This window comes from Piliocolobus tephrosceles, chromosome 21 (genome assembly GCF_002776525.5).
Source record: "Piliocolobus tephrosceles isolate RC106 chromosome 21, ASM277652v3, whole genome shotgun sequence".
NCBI lineage: Eukaryota > Metazoa > Chordata > Mammalia > Primates > Cercopithecidae > Piliocolobus > Piliocolobus tephrosceles.
This window is the reverse complement of record NC_045454.1, coordinates 41,717,172-41,733,661: the sequence shown is the minus strand read 5'-3', so window position 1 is coordinate 41,733,661 and position 16,490 is coordinate 41,717,172. Positions and strand designations below refer to the sequence as shown.

General features: G+C 52.0%; 1 protein-coding gene across 2 annotated transcripts in view; it reads right to left on the bottom strand.

Moving 5' to 3' along the window:
• Positions 1–4,079: 4,079 nt before the first annotated feature.
• KANK2 (KN motif and ankyrin repeat domains 2) overlaps positions 4,080–16,490 on the bottom strand; it is a 32,616-nt gene continuing 20,205 nt past the window's right edge. For both annotated transcript variants that reach the window (XM_031934820.1, XM_031934821.1), the window contains exons 6-12: positions 15,763–16,002; positions 15,052–15,139; positions 13,640–13,859; positions 12,220–12,362; positions 9,259–9,459; positions 9,088–9,177; positions 4,080–6,432 (exon numbers count right to left, since the gene is read on the bottom strand). In XM_031934820.1, coding sequence (XP_031790680.1) covers positions 6,379–6,432; positions 9,088–9,177; positions 9,259–9,459; positions 12,220–12,362; positions 13,640–13,859; positions 15,052–15,139; positions 15,763–16,002 — 1,036 coding nt within the window. In that variant the 3' untranslated portion in view covers positions 4,080–6,378. The remainder of the gene's footprint in view (positions 6,433–9,087; positions 9,178–9,258; positions 9,460–12,219; positions 12,363–13,639; positions 13,860–15,051; positions 15,140–15,762; positions 16,003–16,490) is intronic.

Below are 16,490 nucleotides of genomic sequence, written 5' to 3'. Positions count from 1 at the left end.
TTGAGACGGAGTCTCGCTGTGTCGGCCAGCCTGGAGTGCAGTGGCGTGATCTCGGCTCACTACAAGCTCCACCTCCCGGGTTCACGCCATTCTCCTGCCTCAGCCTCCCGAGTAGCTGGGACTACAGGCGTCCGCCACCATGCCCGGCTAATTTTTTTTGTACTTTTAGTAGAGACAGGGTTTCACCGTGTTAGCCAGGATGATCTCGATCTCCTGACCTCGTGATCCACCCGCCTTGGCCTCCCAAAGTGCTAGGATTACAGGCGTGAGCCACCCCGCCTGGCTTTTTTTTTTTTTTTTTTTTTGTGAGACGGAGTCTCACTCTGTCACGCAGGCTGGAGTGCAGTAGCGCGATCTCAGCTCGCTGCAACCTCCGCCTGCTGGGTTCAAGTGATTCTCCTGCCTCAGCCTCCCGAGTAGCTGTCACCATGCCTGGCTAATTTTTTTGTATTTTTAGCAGAAGTGGGGTTTCACCATCTGGGCCAGGCTGGTCTTGAACTCCTGACCTCAGGTGATCCACCTGCCTCAGCCTCCCAAAGTGCTGGGATTACAGGCGTGATCCACTGTGCCCAGCCGAAATATATTCATTTTATATCTCAAGAAAAAAGAACTGTAAAAAAAAAAAATTAAGATCAAACATATTGGAAAAAGATTTGGTAGGAGATGCTCCAAACTGTCGACAATGGTATCCCTACCAAGTGGGATTATGGCACCCTGCAAGGACACCAAACACTGATGTATTGTTTGAATTTTGCGTTTTTTTTTTTTTTTGGATGGAGTTTCTTTCTTGTTGCCCAGGCTGGAGTGCAATGGTGTGATCTCGGCTCACCACAACCTCCGCCTCCCAGGTTCAAGTGATTCTCCTGCCTCCTCCTGAGTACCTGGGATTACAGGCATGTGCCACCATGCCTGGCTAATTTTGTATTTTTAGTAGAGACAGGGTTTCACCATATTGGTCAGGCTGGTCTCCAACTCCTGACCTCAGGTGATCCACCCGCCTTGGCCTCCCAAAGTGCTGGGATTACAGGTGTGAACCACCGAGCTCAGCCCAAATTTTGACTTTTTTATTGAGATGGAGTCTCCCTGTTGCCCAGGCTGGAGTGCAGTGGCACAGTCTTGGCTCACTGCAACCTATGCCTCCCAGGTCCAAGCGATTCTTGTGCCTGAGCCTCCTGAGTAGCTGGGATTACAGGGGTGTGCAACTGCACCTGGCTAATTTTTGTATTTTTAGTAGAGGCAGGGTTTCGCCATGTTGGTCAGGCTTGTCTCAAACTTCTGACCTCAGGTGATGCCCACCTTGACCTCCCAACATGCTGGGATTACAGGGGTGAGCCACTGTGCCCGGCTGGATTTTGACTTTTATAATAAATCGCTGTAAATTATTTGGCGTTAGAACACAAAAGTCACTTAAGAGCCATTTTTTAGGCCAGGCATAATTGCTCATGCCTGCAATCCCAGGACATTGGAGGCTGAAGGGGGCAGATTGCTTGAGCCCAGAAGTTTGAGGCCAGCCTGGGCACGATAGAGAGACCCCGTCTATACAAAAAATAAAAAAAAATTAGCCGGGCATGATGGTATACACTTGTAGTCCCAGCCACTCTGGAGGCTAAGGTGGGAAGATTGCTTGAGTCCCAGAGGTCCCGGAGGTTGAGGCTGCAGTGAGCTATGATCATACCACTGCACTCTACCCTGGTAGGCAACAGAGTGAAAACCTGTCTCAAAAAAAAAAAAAAAAAAGGCCGGGCGCGATGGCTCAAGCCTGTAATCCCAGCACTTTGGGAGGCCGAGACGGGCGGATCACGAGGTCAGAAGATCGAGACCATCCTGGCTAACACGGTGAAACCCCGTCTCTACTAAAAAAATACAAAAAACTAGCTAGGCGAGGTGGCAGGCGCCTGTAGTCCCAGCTACACGGGAGGCTGAGGCAAGAGAATGGAGTAAACCTGGGAGGCGGAGCTTGCAGTGAGCTGAGATCTGGCCACTGCACTCCAGCCGGGGTGACAGAGCAAGACTTCGTCTCAAAAAAAAAAAAAAAAAGAAAAGAAAGAAAAAGATTTTTTTTTTTTTTCTGAGGTGTTCACAATACGTGTTCAACAAAATTTTGTACGCTGGCAATATTCAGTATCTGCAAGTCAGTACAGTAGCCACCAACCACGTAAAGCTGTTGATAACTAATTATAATTCATTGACTTTATTTATTTTTGAGTTGGAGCCTCACTCTGTCGCCCATGCTGGGGTACAGTGCTGTAATCTTGGCTCACTGCAACCTCTGTCTTCCAAGTTTAAGTGATTCTCATGCCTCAGCCTCCCCAGTAGCTGGGATTACAGGCGTGCACCACCATGCCAGCTAATTTTTTTGTATTTTTAGTAGAGCTGTGGTTTCACCATGTTGGCCACGCTGGTCTTGAACACAAATGATCCACCTGCCTCAGCCTCTCAAAGTGTTGGGATTATAAGCGTGAGCCACCACGCCCGGCATAATTCATTTACTTAAAAAAAATTTTTTTTAGAGACAAAGTCTCACTCCAGCACCAAGGCTGGAGTGCAGTGGGGTAATCACAGCTCACTGCAGCCTCGAACTCCTGACCTCGAGTGATCCTCCCACCTGCCTCAGCCTCCTGAGTAGCTGGGACTACAGGCACAAGCCTGCTAATTATTATTTATTTATTTATTTATAGATGGAGTCTTGATCTGTTACCCAGGCTGGAGTGCAGTGGCACAATCTCAGCTCACTGCAACCCCCACCTCCTCGGTTCAAGTGATTCTCTGGCCTCAGCCTCCTGAGTAGCTGGGACGACAGATGCCAGCCACCATGCCCAGCTAATTTTTTTGTATTTTTAGTAGAGACAGGGTTTCACGATGTTGCCCAGGCTGGTCTTGAACTCCTGACCTCAGGTGATCCGCCTGCCTCAGCCTCCCAAAGTGCTGGGATTACAGTCATGAGCCACCACACCCAGTCTCGTTTAACTTTAAATGAAAATAGCCACATACAGCTAGTGGCTACACTATTGTTGGGTGCTGGTCTAGGACAGAGCATGAAGGTGTTTACTGTGATATTCTTCAACTTTTCTGTAGCTTTGACAAAACACTTTCTAAAATAAGTCCATTTTGAAAAAGAGATTTGCGGCAGCTCATGTGTATAATCCCAGCACTTTGGGAGCCCGAGGGGGGAGGGTAGCTGGAGACTGGAAGTTTGAGACTGGCTTGGGCAACATAGCAAAACCCCATTTCTACAAAAAATTTACAAATTAGGCTGGGCGCGGTGGCTCACACCTGTAATCCCAGCACTTTGGGAGGCCAAGGCGGGCGGATCACTTGAGGTCAGGAGTTCAAGACCGGCCTGGCCAATATGGTGAAAACCCATCTCTACTAAAAAATACAAAAATTAGCTGGGTGTGGTGGTGGGTGCTTCTAATCCAAGCTACTCAGGAGGCTGAGGCAGGAGAATTGCTTAAGTCCAGGAGGCGGAGGTTTCAGTGAGCCAAGATCGCACCACTGCACTCCAGCCTGGGCCACAGAGGGAGACTCCGTCTCAACAACAAGAAGTCAGGGGTGGTGGCGCAAGCCTGTGGTCCCAGCTAGTCAGAAGGTTGAGGTGGGAGGATCACTTGAGCGCTGGAGGTAGAGACTGCAGTGAGCTATGATTTGCACCACTGTACTCCAACCTCCAACCGAGACGGAGTGAGACTCTCTCTCCAAAAACAACAAAAAGCGGTGGCTCACGCCTGTAATCCCAGCACTTTGAGAGGCTGAGGCGGGTGGATCACCTGAGGTCAGGAGTTCGAGACCAGCCTGACCAACATGGTGAAACCCCCGTCTCTACCCAAAATACAAAAATTAGCCGGGTGTGGTGGCGGGCGCCTGTAGTCCCAGCTACTCAGGAGAATCGAGGCAGGAGAATCGCTTGAATCCAGGGGGCAGAGGTTGCATTGAGCCAAGATCGCGCCACTGCACTCCAGGCTGGGTGACAAGAAGCAAAACTCTGTCTCAAAAAAAGAAAAAAAAAAAAAAAAAAGAAAGGAAAGATATCTATCTTAAAGCTTAAAAGGGAGCAGAGTGAAAAAAGAAAAGACACAGAATCATCAACATTATTGGTAGCTTTATTAAGTTTGTTTACCTTCTAAAAAAACGATTACAAAAAAGAATACTTCAATTAAGTGTAATACTGGCTTTATGGACGTACCGTGATCAGAAAGTGAAATTAAAGCTCATGGATACGCGTGAGAAGAGAATGGGCACAGAGGCACGAGCCCGGTATCCCACGGAGAGAAGGAAGCGTAGAGAGATGCGTGGACCCATCTCAGGGGTCTCGCATTCCTGGGCCAAGGAGTTGCTTCTAAGAGTTTAAAATAAATGCACTGGCTGGCTCCAGGGCTGGACACACAGGCACAGAACTCTTGTACCGCTTCTCAAAGCTGCCCAAAACTGCGGCCTTTCCCCTCAGACACCAGAAATTCAGTGTTTCCAATCAGCTTTGGTTTTGTTTTCTCTGCAATTTACATGAAAATACCATCCATCCATCCATCCATCCATCCATCCATCCATCCATCCATCCATCCTTCCTTCCTTCCTTCCTTTCTTTCTTCCTTCCTGCTTGTCTCCTTTGACCACCCAAGCCCTATTTTGTTTTATGTACATTCCCTTCACTAAAAATCAAAGCAAGCCAATCTACATCAAGCCAAGAAACCTACTTTTCTAAGGAGAGAAACCAGTGCTTTGCCTTCTTTAATGAACCTGCGAGCTCTCGGCGCTTTCTCTTGCTGAAATGTGGCTTTTAAAGCCTTGGAGGCTGAGCTCACTGGCCTCGAAAGGGCAGCGCACATATTTGGTTTGGAGCACACTCCTGATCACAAGGCACATTTTTAGAGGCTTGGAACCCTTCCCTTTCTGTTGCTCACCAAGGAAAAGGCACAAGAAAGAAAATGATGTGGAGATTCTTGGGGGACCAAAACAGGCCACGAAGGAAACTGTGAGCGTCTCTGGCAAGCTCTGTTTCCCGCAGGCTCTGTTCCAGGCAGCTCCGGAAAGCCTCTAGGTTGTTAAAAAGCCCAGCTGGCCCGTGTTTGGTTTTCAGCAAAGCCCTGTCTCTTTAAGTTTGTGCCGGGAGGCCTGGGAACGGCCAACTTTTAATCGTGCACACATGGGGTTTTTGGGAGCTGGCCCTGCGTTTTGCCAACAAGCACATGCCCTGTTTTCTTTCCTTTGAGGAGAGAAATTCTGGAGTCCCAGGGAGGAACAGGACGGCCCTGTGACCATACTCCGGGGCCTGGCGGGGGGACACAGAAGTCACCCTGAGAGCCAGATTCTTTTCCTGCGTCTCCAGGTCTGAAGGATTTTCTAGGAAAATTAACATTTGCCAAGGCCTCCATGTGGGGAAGGGAGGGGTTTCTGGGTAATTTTTTTTTTTTTTTTCTGGAGACAGGGTCTCGCTGTGTCACCGAGGCTGAAGTGCAATGGCGTCATCATAGCTCACTGCAGCCTTGACCTCCAGGGCTCAGCCTCCCAAGTAGCTGGGAGTACAGGTGCGCACCACCACGCCTGGCTAATTTTTACATTTCTTGTAGAGATGGGTCTTGCTGTGTTGCCCAGGCTGGTCTTGAAGGTCTAGGCTCAAGCTGAAGCTCTTGCCCGCCCAAAGTGCTGGGAGTACAGATGTGAGTCCCACGCCTGGCTGGTAATTTCTCATTGTGAATTGGTTCCCTGGAAGTCACAGAACTTGTCCTGAGTCCCTTCATTTGAATGAGGGTGAAAAGACTGAGTTTTCTGTCCTGGGTGACAAGGCCAGGATCTGTCTTGTGAAACAACCAGAAGAAAATTCCCCTAACAAAGCCGTCTAGAGGGGGGCAGTGGGCATAACACTATTCTATATCAGACAATTAAATGTGAGGGAGGAAGGGTGAACCCCAAACTGGTGCGTAATAACACTCAGGATTCAAATGAAAATATGCAAGTTCCAGTGACTTTCAAATCTGGCAACAGATCCTAAGATTCCCGCCCCCTCCTGCAACACGGATTCAAAAATACAATATTTTTTTCCTCTCCCTCTTCCTCCATCCATAATTACCAGCCGATTGTTCTCAATGTTCTTCATAAAACCCACACCCCAGCATCAGCCCTGGCGCCAATGTATACAAGAATTTTGCTTCGGTCTGCGCTGCGGCCGCTTTGATCCGGGGAGCCAAGAAAACCCGCTTGGAGCTGGAGTCCCCCTGTGGCCGTCGGGGTTCCCCCAGGGAAGCAGCGGGGAAGATCGCTTGCCTTTCAGCCGTGGACCTTGGGGAGTGTGAGTGGGGTGGGCCAGGGAGGAATGGGAACAGGGAGGAGACGGGGACAAGGGACGGTCTGCTCCGGGGCTGATGGCCCCCGCCTCCCTCACAGCTACTCTTCTGCTGAGGATGATGTAGGGCTCTCGTCATCTGACATCGGGGCAAACTGAAACGAGAAGCAGAATTCTTTTTGTTTGGGATCATCCCCCGAGGCGCCGACGTGGTGGCTGGCCTGGTAGATATGGTGGGTGAGCAAGAGGGAGGCATGGCCCCTGGCCCCAAGGAGGTGGCAATCTAGGGGCACCGCCTTGAAGAAACAAACTCATGACTGTGGTCGAGGATGTTCACCGGGGGTGAGGGATGCAAAGGAATGAGGGTGGACAGTGGCTGCTCAGGGAGGGTGAGGTCTCAGCTGACTGTGAATGACATCAAGGGACCAGCAAGCAGGGAAGGGCATTCCAGCCAGTGGAAATAGCACGTGCAAAGGCCCTGGGGTAAGTGCACCGGGGTCATGGGAATAAGGCCAGTGTGGCTGGAAGGGGAGAGAAACAGTCGTGGGGAAGGTGAGGGTGGTTGTGCAGGGCCTGGTGGACTTTGGAGAGGACTTTGGCTTTTTTTTTTTTTTTTTCTTTTTGAGACAGTTTTACTCTTGTTGCCTAGGCTGGAGTGCAGTGGTGTGATCTTGGCTCACTGCAACCTCCACCTCCTGGGTTCAAGTGATTCTCTTGCTTCAGCCTCCTTAGTAGCTGGGATAGCTGGGATTATAGGCATGCACCACCACGTCCGGCTAATTTTGTATTTTTAGTAGAGATGGGGTTTCTCCATGTTGGTCAGGCTGGTCTCGAACTCCTGACCTCAGGTGATCCACCCGCCATGGCATCCCAAAGTGCTGGGATTACAGGCGTGAACTACTGAGTCTGGCCTGAATGCTCCTTAAACACATCAGGCACACCCCTGCCTCAGGGCCTTTGCACTGCCTGTTCCTACTACCTGGAAGACCATGTGATTCACTCCCTAACTTCTCCAGGTGTTGACTCAAATGTTATCTCTTCTCTGAAGGCCTCCAATAGCTTCCCCATCACTTGCCATCCCACGTCCCTTGGGGTTTTTTTTTTTTTTGGAGACAGAGTTTTGCTCTTGTCATCCAATGGCATGATCTCTGGCTCACTGCAACCTCCGCCTCCCAGGTTCAAGTGATCCTCCCGCCTCAGCCTCCAGAATAGCTGGGATTAAAGGCATGCACCACCATACCCAGGTAATATTTTGTACTTTTTTAGTAGAGATGGAGTTTCACCATGTTGGCCAGGCTGGTCTTGAATCCCTTACCTCAAATGATCCGCCCGCCTTGGCCTCTCAAAGTGCTGGGATTACAGGCATGAGCCACCATGCCTGGCCTCTTTTATTTTCAGACAAGGTGGCACTCTGTCACCATATAGTAATGCAACCATGGCTTGCTGCAGCCTTAACCTCCTGGGTTCAGGTGATCCTCCTGCCTCAGCCTCCCGAGTAGCTGGGAGTACAGGCATGCACCAACACACCCACATATTTTTGTATTTTTGCGGACACAGGGTCTCCCTATGTTGCCCAGGCTGGTCTCAAACTCCTGGGGTCAAGCAGTCCTCCCGCCTCAGCCCCCCAAGATGCTGGGATTACAGACGTGAGCCACCGCACCCAGCCTGACTGTATCTCTTACCAGAATGCCCACTCCACAAGGGTGGATACTGTTTTCTGTTTTGATCAGTGCTGTGGCCACTGGGGACTACCCAGAACTGGGCCTAACACACAGCAGGCACTCAGTAAATATTTTTCAAATGAGTGAATGGTGACTAAGTTACGTGTCTGGAACCAGACAGACCCAGGCGCGAATACTGCTATGCCAACCGTGGCCATGAAGCCTCTCTGTGACTGATTTCCTCACTGGGGCACTATGAAGGTTCAGCAAGCAGCTGACCATATCCTGACTTTATCCTTAGCCTGGACCCCGTGCACAATCAGCTCTTCATAAACATCCGTCTCCTCTGGCCAGGCGCAGTGGCTGACCCTTGTAATCCCAGCGCTTTCGGAGGCTGAGGAGGAAGCATGGCTTGAGCCCAGGATTTCAAGACCAGCCTGGGCAACAGAGTGAGACCCAGCCCACACTAAGAATAGAAAAAAAAATGGCCGGGTGCGGTGGCTCACGCCTGTAATCCCAGCACTTTGGGAGGCAGAGGCGGGCAGATCACGAGGTCAGGAGTTCGAGACCAGCCTGATCAACATGGTGGAACTCCATCTCTACTAAAAATACAAAAATTAGCCAGCATGGTGGTGCACGCCTATAATCCCAGCTACTCAGGAGGCTGAGGCAGCAGAATCACTTGAAGCCGGGAGGCAGAGGTTGCAGTGAGCCCAGATCGTGCCACTGCACTCCAGACTGGGCGAGAGTGAGACTCCGTCTCAAAAACAAAAACAAAAACAAATCTCGGCCGGGCGCGGTGGCTCAAGCCTGTAATCCCAGCACTTTGGGAGGCCGAGACGGGCGGATCACGAGGTCAGGAGATCGAGACCATCCTGGCTAACACGGTGAAACCCCGTCTCTACTAAAAAAAATACAAAAAACTAGCCGGGCGTGGCTGAGGCAGGAGAATGGCGTGAGCCCGGGAGGGGGAAGCTTGCAGTGAGCTGAGATCTGGCCACTGCACTCCAGCCTGGGCGACAGAGCAAGACTCCATCTCAAAAAAAAAAAAAACAAAAAAAAAAAAAAAAAAAACAAAAAAAAAAAACAAATCTCTCTCCTCTCAGAGCCCCACCCACCCTGCGCCTCCCCGGCCAGTTTGAGACTCACCGAGCATTTGATGTTCATGCGGGAATACAGCATGGACGCAATCTCACTCTGCCCTGCGTCCAAGGCCACCATCAGAGCTGTGCTCCCATCCTGCAAAGTATCCGGTGCTATGAATGACGTCCCCACGCTGTGCTCCCGCCCTCCCCGGGGCGCACCTGGTTGGAGACTCACGCGATCTGTGAGTGAGATGTCACAGCTGGGTACGGCCAGCAGCAGTCCTGCAATCTCCCTGTGGCCGTGCTCACAGGCGCACATGAGGGCTGTGGAGCCATCATCATCTTGCACATTGATGTCCGCCTCACAGGCCAGCAGGGCTTTGACAACGTCCACCCGCCCGTGGCTGACTGCCAGCATCAGGGCCGTCTGTCCTGCCTGGGGAGGGCAAGGAACAGGATTATGGCTCATGCAGGCCCCAGAGCAGGACACCCCCTGCTCTAGAACCTGCTGTAGCTCCCACATACTCTGATGGTGAAATGTACCCTCAACTCGCTCCTCTCCCCATGAATCTCAAACAACCCTCCCACCGCCAGGGGAGTAATCAATCCATAGAGACAGAAAGCAGATGAGTGGTTGCCAGAGGCTGAGAGAAGCGGGGGTGGAGGAAATGAGGATGGATACAGGTTTACTTTGGGGGTGAAGAGAACGTTCTGGAACTAGATGGAGGTGTTGGTTGCACAACAGGGTGAATGTATTTCATGCCAGTAGGGCTTTTGGTTTTCTTTTGCTTTATTTTAGAGACAGGGTCTTGCTCTATTGCCCAGGTTGGCATGCAGAGGCACGACTGCAGTTTGCTACAGCCTCGATCTCCCCAGGCTCAGGTGATCCTCCCACCTCAGCCTCCCGAGTAGCTGAGACTGTTGCCATGCACCACAATGCCTGGCTAATTTTTGTATTTTTTGTATAGATAGGGTTTTGCCATGTTGCCCAGGCTAACTGTTCACTTTAAAAGGGTTAATTATTTTTTTTTTTGGAGACAGAGTCTCGCTCTGTCGCCAGGCTGGAGTGCAGTGGCACAATCTCGGCTCACTGCAACCTCCGCCTCCTGGGTTCAAGCAACTCTCCTGCCTCAGCCTCCTAGGTAGCTGAGATTATAGGCGTGTGCCACTACGCCCAGCTAATTTTTGTATTTTTAGTAGAGATGGAGTTTTACCATGGTGGCCAGGATGGTCTCGATCTCTTCACCTCGTGATCCACCAGCCTCGGCCTCCCAAAGTGCCGGGATTACAGGTGTGAGCCACTGTGCCCAGCCTAAAAGGGTTAATTCTGGGCTTATGCCTGTAATCCCGGCACTTTGGGAGGCCAAGGTGGGAGGACTGCTTGACGCCAGGAGTTAGAGATCAGCCTGGGCGACATAGCGAGACCACATCTCTAGCAAAAAAATAAATAAAATACAGCCTGGGCAACTTGGGGAAACCCCATCTCTTAAAAAAAAAAAAAAAAATTAGCCGGGCATGGTGCCGCATGCATGCTTGTAGTCCCAGCTACTTGGTGGCCTGAGGTGGGAGGACTGTTTGCTCATGGGAGGTCAAGGCTGCAGCGAGCTGTGATTGTACCACTGCACTCCAGCCTGGGTGACAAAGTGAGACCCTGTCTCAAAAAATAAAAAATAGAAATAAAATAAAATAAAAAGTTAGAAATAAAGGGGTAAATCTTATGTTTTGTCAATTTCACCTCCTTTTCTTTTTTTTAAATAGAGAGGAGGTGTGGGAGGGGGGCATCTCTAGGTTCCTCAGGCTGGTCTCGAACTCCTGACCTCAAGCAATTCTCCCGCTTTGTTTTCCCAAAGTGCTGGGGTTACAGGCATGAGCCACCTTGGTGAGCCTCACCTTAATTGTTTGGTTTTATTTTTTTTTTGAGATGGAGTCTCGCTCTGTCACCCAGGCTGGAGTGCAGTGGTGCGATCTTGGCTCACTGCAACCTCTGCCTCCTGGTTCAAGTGATTCTCCTGCCTGCAGTAGCTGGGATTACAGGTGCATGCTACCATGCCCAGCTAATTTTTGTATTTTTTTTTTAGTAGAGAAGGGGTTTCACCATGTTGGTCATACTGGTCTCGAACTATTGACCTCATGATCCGCCTACCTTGGCCTCCCAGAGTGCTGGGATTACAGGCGTAAGCCACCGCACCTGGCCAATTTTTTTTTTTTTTTTTGAGACAGAGTCTCCCTCTGTAGCCCAGGCTGGAGTACAGTGGTGCGATCTCAGCTCACTGCAACTTCCACCTCCCAGGTTCAAGTGATTCTCCTACCTCAGCCTCCCGAGTAGCTGGGATTACAGGCATGTGCCACCATGCCCAGCTAATTGTTTTATTTTTTAATAAAGACAGGGTTTCACCATGTTGGTCAGGCTGGTCTTGAACTCCTGACTTCGGGTGATCCATCCACCTCAGCCTCCCACAGAGCTGGGATTACAGGCATGAGCCATGGTGCCCGGCCTTAATTTTTTGAAAATGAAGCCACTAAAAAAAATCTCTTAGAAATTAAAACAAAAATCAATAAAGATAAAGCAGGGTTATGCCTGTTAGGCCTGTCAGCTCCCTGTTTTGTTTCTTTGCTGTCTTCAGGCTGCTGGCAATCCCTGTCCTCCTACCGTCCCCAGTGGGTCCTGGCTTCCCTGCTCTTTTGCCCACACACCTGTCCATAAGCCCCAGTCACCTGCACAGTACCTGTTTCTGCTTCCTAACACACAGCCAAAGGGAGCGCTCAGACCAGGAATCAGGCCACGCCACTTCTGCTTAAACTCCCCTGGTGGTTTCCTGCAGCCCTGAGTCTAAACTGGCTCCAGTCCCGGTGCTCCCTGAAATGCTATGGCTTGAAGCACGGGCTAGTTAGTGAGCTTCAGGAGACCATGCCTGCTTGTTCACTATTTGAATCCCTAGTGTCCAGCCCAGGGAACCCAGCTGCTGCTCAATGAACTGTCCAGCAGGATGTGGGACGGGGTCATATTAAGAAAGGTAAGGACCCCCATATCCTCCACTCCTTCCAGTTTCCACAAGAAGGTCCTGTGTCAGAGACAGCCTGGCCATGAAGAGCAGAGCTCTGGAGCTAGACCACCTGGGTTTGGGCCTGTCACTCAGCCGGGATGTCATAAAGGAGGAAGAGCAGCCTGGTTCTGCAGCAGCAGGGGGTCCTATACCTGGCTGGCTTTGGCATTGACGTCGCCGAGCCGGAAGAGCTGAAGGATAGTCTCGATGTCGTCCTGGGTCTTCAGGGTGGCCAGAGCGGTGAGCATAATAGGGCTGTAGCCAGCACGGTTCTGTTTGTCCACCTTGCAGACACCTAAGAAGGGTGGTGTGAACCCTCAGACCAGGCATCTCTGCTAGTGGACTGCCCCAAGCAACGTGGGTATCACGTCTCCTCCATCAGTCTAGGCATGCCCTAATCCCTCCCTTTTCTCAGAGGACCCCACTTTACCCCAGAGGCCTCCATCTCCATTGGGTTACCCCATTACACCAGGGGCTCCTAAAGTTGGAGACGGTCCCTCCTCCATCAGATTTGGGGCCCCTGATGCTGGCATCTATATTTAGGGCTGAGAATAGGAACTGGGTCTCCCCCGTTAATTTTGGAACAGCCATTTACCCTCAGACTGGCCCATGTCTCCCCCATCAGATTGTGGGCCCTGAGTCCTTCATCAGCCTGGGAGGCTATCTCCCCCAGTCGAGAGGGAAGGGCAAGTTTCTTCCTGCTGAACTGAGGGCCACATCTTCTTTCTAAGCCTGAGACTTGAGGACACATCCTTCTCTTAGACCAGGGCTCCAGAGATGTCGCCTCCATCATGCAGGCGTGTCTGGGGATGCTGGAGGGCCACACGCTTTCCCTAACATCACTTCTGCCTTTTCCATTATGCTGGCTAAAGGTAGGGCCCGTGCCTCCCCCACCAGACTGGGAAGGCAGTTTGTCTCCTCCATCAGACTGGGAGGACAGCATCTCCCGCATAAGACCCGGAGGGTAGAGTCTCTGCTATGAGACTAGGAGAGTCATGTCTCCCTCGTTAGACTGGGAAGGTGGTGTCTCACTCATTAGACTGGGAGGGCAGTGTCTCCACCATTAGACTGGGAAGGCAGCTTCTCCTCTATCAGACTGGGAGGGCCACATTCCCCCCACAGTGAGCTGGGAAGGTGTCTCCTCCATTAGACTAGGCAGGTGGTGTCTCCTCCATCAGCCTGGGAGGGTGGTGTCCCCCCCATCAGACTGGAAGGGTGGCATCTCCCACATCAAACTGGGAAAGTCACATTTCCCCCATCAGACTGGGAGGGCAGCATCGCCTCCATCAGACTGGGAGGGCAGCTTCTCCTCTATCAGACTGGGAGGGCCACATCCCCCCACCATTGAACTGGGAAGGTGCCGTCTCCTCTATCAGACTGGAAGGCTGGTGTCCCCCCACATCTGATTGGAAGGTGGACTGGGAGAGGGGTGTTCCCTCTATTATACTGAGAAGGCCGCGACTCCTCCACCATCTTCCTCATCAGACGGGAGGGCAGCGTCTTCCCTATCAGACTGGGCGTGGCGGACAGCCGGCTGCTTTAGAGTCGCCTTGTCCTCCCCGCTGGGCTCACCGCTGTCGAGCAGCTGCTGCACCACGGGGAAGTTGGCATGAGACACGGAGTAGTGCAGTGCCGTGTTGCCGTTGCTGTCGGCGATGTTGACCACGTAGTCCAGCAGCCGCGCAGACATGGCGTGGAACGTGACCAGGTGCCGCCGCACCAGCTCGGGGTGTGCATCGCTGCGGCAGGCCAGGCGCAGCCACTCCTGCAGCACTGTGGTGTAGGCCACTTTCTGCAGGCGAGTCAGGTGGGAGAGGACATGAGGGTGGGGGAGGCCCACTGGGACACTCCCAACCCCAGATGGGCCCCCTGGAGCAAAGCGTGGTGCCCTTGTCCTGGAAAAGGATCTCAAGGGAAGTGCAAGCACTCCCAGAGGGAAGTATAGACATCTCTGTCCCAATAAGACCCTTGGAGTGGGGTGTGGACTTTGCAATCCCCAACATGTTCCCCGAGGAAGGTGTGAGCACCTCCACCCTGGATATAATGACTCTGTCTCTCTCCCTCTCTCTTTTTTTTTTGTGAGACAGAGTCTCGTTCTGTTGCCTAGGCTGGAGTGCAGTGACATGATCAGGACTCACCGCAGCCTCAACCTCCTAGGCTCAAGCCATCCTCTCATCTCTGCCTCCCAAGTACCTGGGACCACAGACACGCACCACTATGCCCGGCTAATTTTTAAAAGAATTTGTAGAGGCTGAGTGCAGTGGTTCACGCCTGTAATCCCAGCACTGTGGGAGGCTAAGGCAGGCGGATCACTTGAGGTCATGAGTTCGAGACCATCCTGCCCAACATGGTGAAACTCCGTCTCTACTCAAAATATGAGAAAATTAACCAGACGCGGTGGCACACTCCTGTAGTCCCAGCTACTTGGGAGGCTGAGGCAGGAGAATGGCATGAACCCAGGAGGCGGAGGTTGCAGTGAGCCGAGATTATGCCACTGCACTCCAGCCTGGGTAACAGAGCAAGACTCCATCTCAAATAACTAACTAAATAAATAATAAAATAAAAAAAAGAATTTGTTTATAGAAATGGGATCTCACTATGTTACCCAGGCTGGTCTTGAACTCCTGGCCTCAAGTGATCCTCCTGCGTTGGCCTCCCAAAGCAACAGGATGACAGGCATGAGCCACCACGCCTGGCCCTGGTTATAATCTCCAAAGTCAAGTGTAGGTGCCCCAAAAGGGAAATCTGGATGCCCCGCCCCTGAAGCCCCCAGGAAGAACAGCAACCTAAGGCCAGGCTTGGCCAGTGAGTGTTCGTCCTCCCCATCTCCCTGGCCTCTCTCCGAGGCCCATTACTTGAGCACCACCCACCCCCAAGCTCTGGGCTTGGGTCTCAGGGTCCCCACTAGGCAGAAGCAGGAAGTCACCGAGGACGAGAAGAGGCCATGGGTGGGGTGGAGGTAGGAGTGCAGGTGGGAATCGTACCAGCTCCCGCTCCGTGAGGGCGTTGGGATTGTCCAGGTACTTTTCCAGGGCCAAGCAGGCTGAGATGAGGTCAGGGCTTAGCTCCATCCTGCCAGGAACAGACAAAGCAGGGGACTAAGTAAGCCCCCAGCCCCCTGCATTCTCCCCCAGAATCCTCACATCCCGCTGTGGTGCCTGGGAAGGGACTTGACATTCTGCACCACGTCACTCACACTAGGGTCACCTGAATGGTGGCATCTCAGACCCTCCTTCACCCAGGACACACATTTACATTGCACCCCAAGGGGCAGATGTGGGGTACACGCAGACCCCGAAGGGAGAGTGGACCCCAAGCCAAAGTTGATTCCAAATGCCCACCGGCAGATGGAAAATATTTCCCAAGGGCAAATTTTTTCACCAGGGGAATGAAAAAGAGACGTAAATAGAACAGGCAGGTAGAGGAAACGTCCCAAAGTAGGTGGGTGACTTCAGGATAAACTTTGGCTGGCCCCCCAAATCCTAACCCCGGCAGCCCAAAATACTTCCACCAGGCCCTTTAGCAAAGCCTCCAGAACTTCAGATGCCCAGAAGGGGCAAGTGCTCATTTGCTAATTCAGACTAAAGTATGTATGACTGATAGGAAGGTCCTTCAAAGGGCTTGAATGGTGGGGTTTGAGGCAGAGGTCATCCACCCCCGGCCCTGCCTGAATCCCTCCCACCCAGAAAATGGACCTGATCTCCTCCTCCGTGTTTGATCCTGATGCCCCCTCAGCAGTGGGTATGTGCTGAGATTCTCGAGATAGCTGGCATTCCTGCCGGCTAGTCTTGGCCACGGCCGTCCCTGCAGGCCTGAGCTGGGGGGCTTCGGCCACACTCGGAACCCTCTCCCTTGGCTCTGGGGCCTCGTTCTCTGTGCTGTCGTTGTCTGAGACGTTCTCTGCCGTGCTGGAGTCCTCCGATGATGACTCATACCTGGGGAGGAACGAGTGGGGTAGGGGAGATGCTGCAGACAGGATGAGAAATGGTGGGAAAGGAAGGCAGGAATCCGGTGACCCGACCTCTGTGGGCCTCAGCTTCCCCATCTGTTCAATGGCAGTGTTGACATTCCGGGGCTGTGCCATGTGGTTTACAGCAACTGGTATACAGTAAGCGCTCAATAAACATTAGCAGTGATTGTGATCATGCCTGGGGGGAGGGGCACTGCTTTTCACCTGCTGCCCTTTGACACTTCTAGCATACCCACCCTCTTTTTTTTTTTTAAGACACAGTCGGCCGGGCGCGGTGGCTCAAGCCTGTAATCCCAGCACTTTGGGAGGCCGAGACGGGCGGATCACGAGGTCAGGAGATCGAGACCATCCTGGCTAACATGGTGAAACCCCGTCTCTACTAAAAACAAAAATCTAGCCGGGCGAGGTGGCGGGCGCCTGTAGTCCCAGCTACTCGGGAGGCTGAGGCAGGAG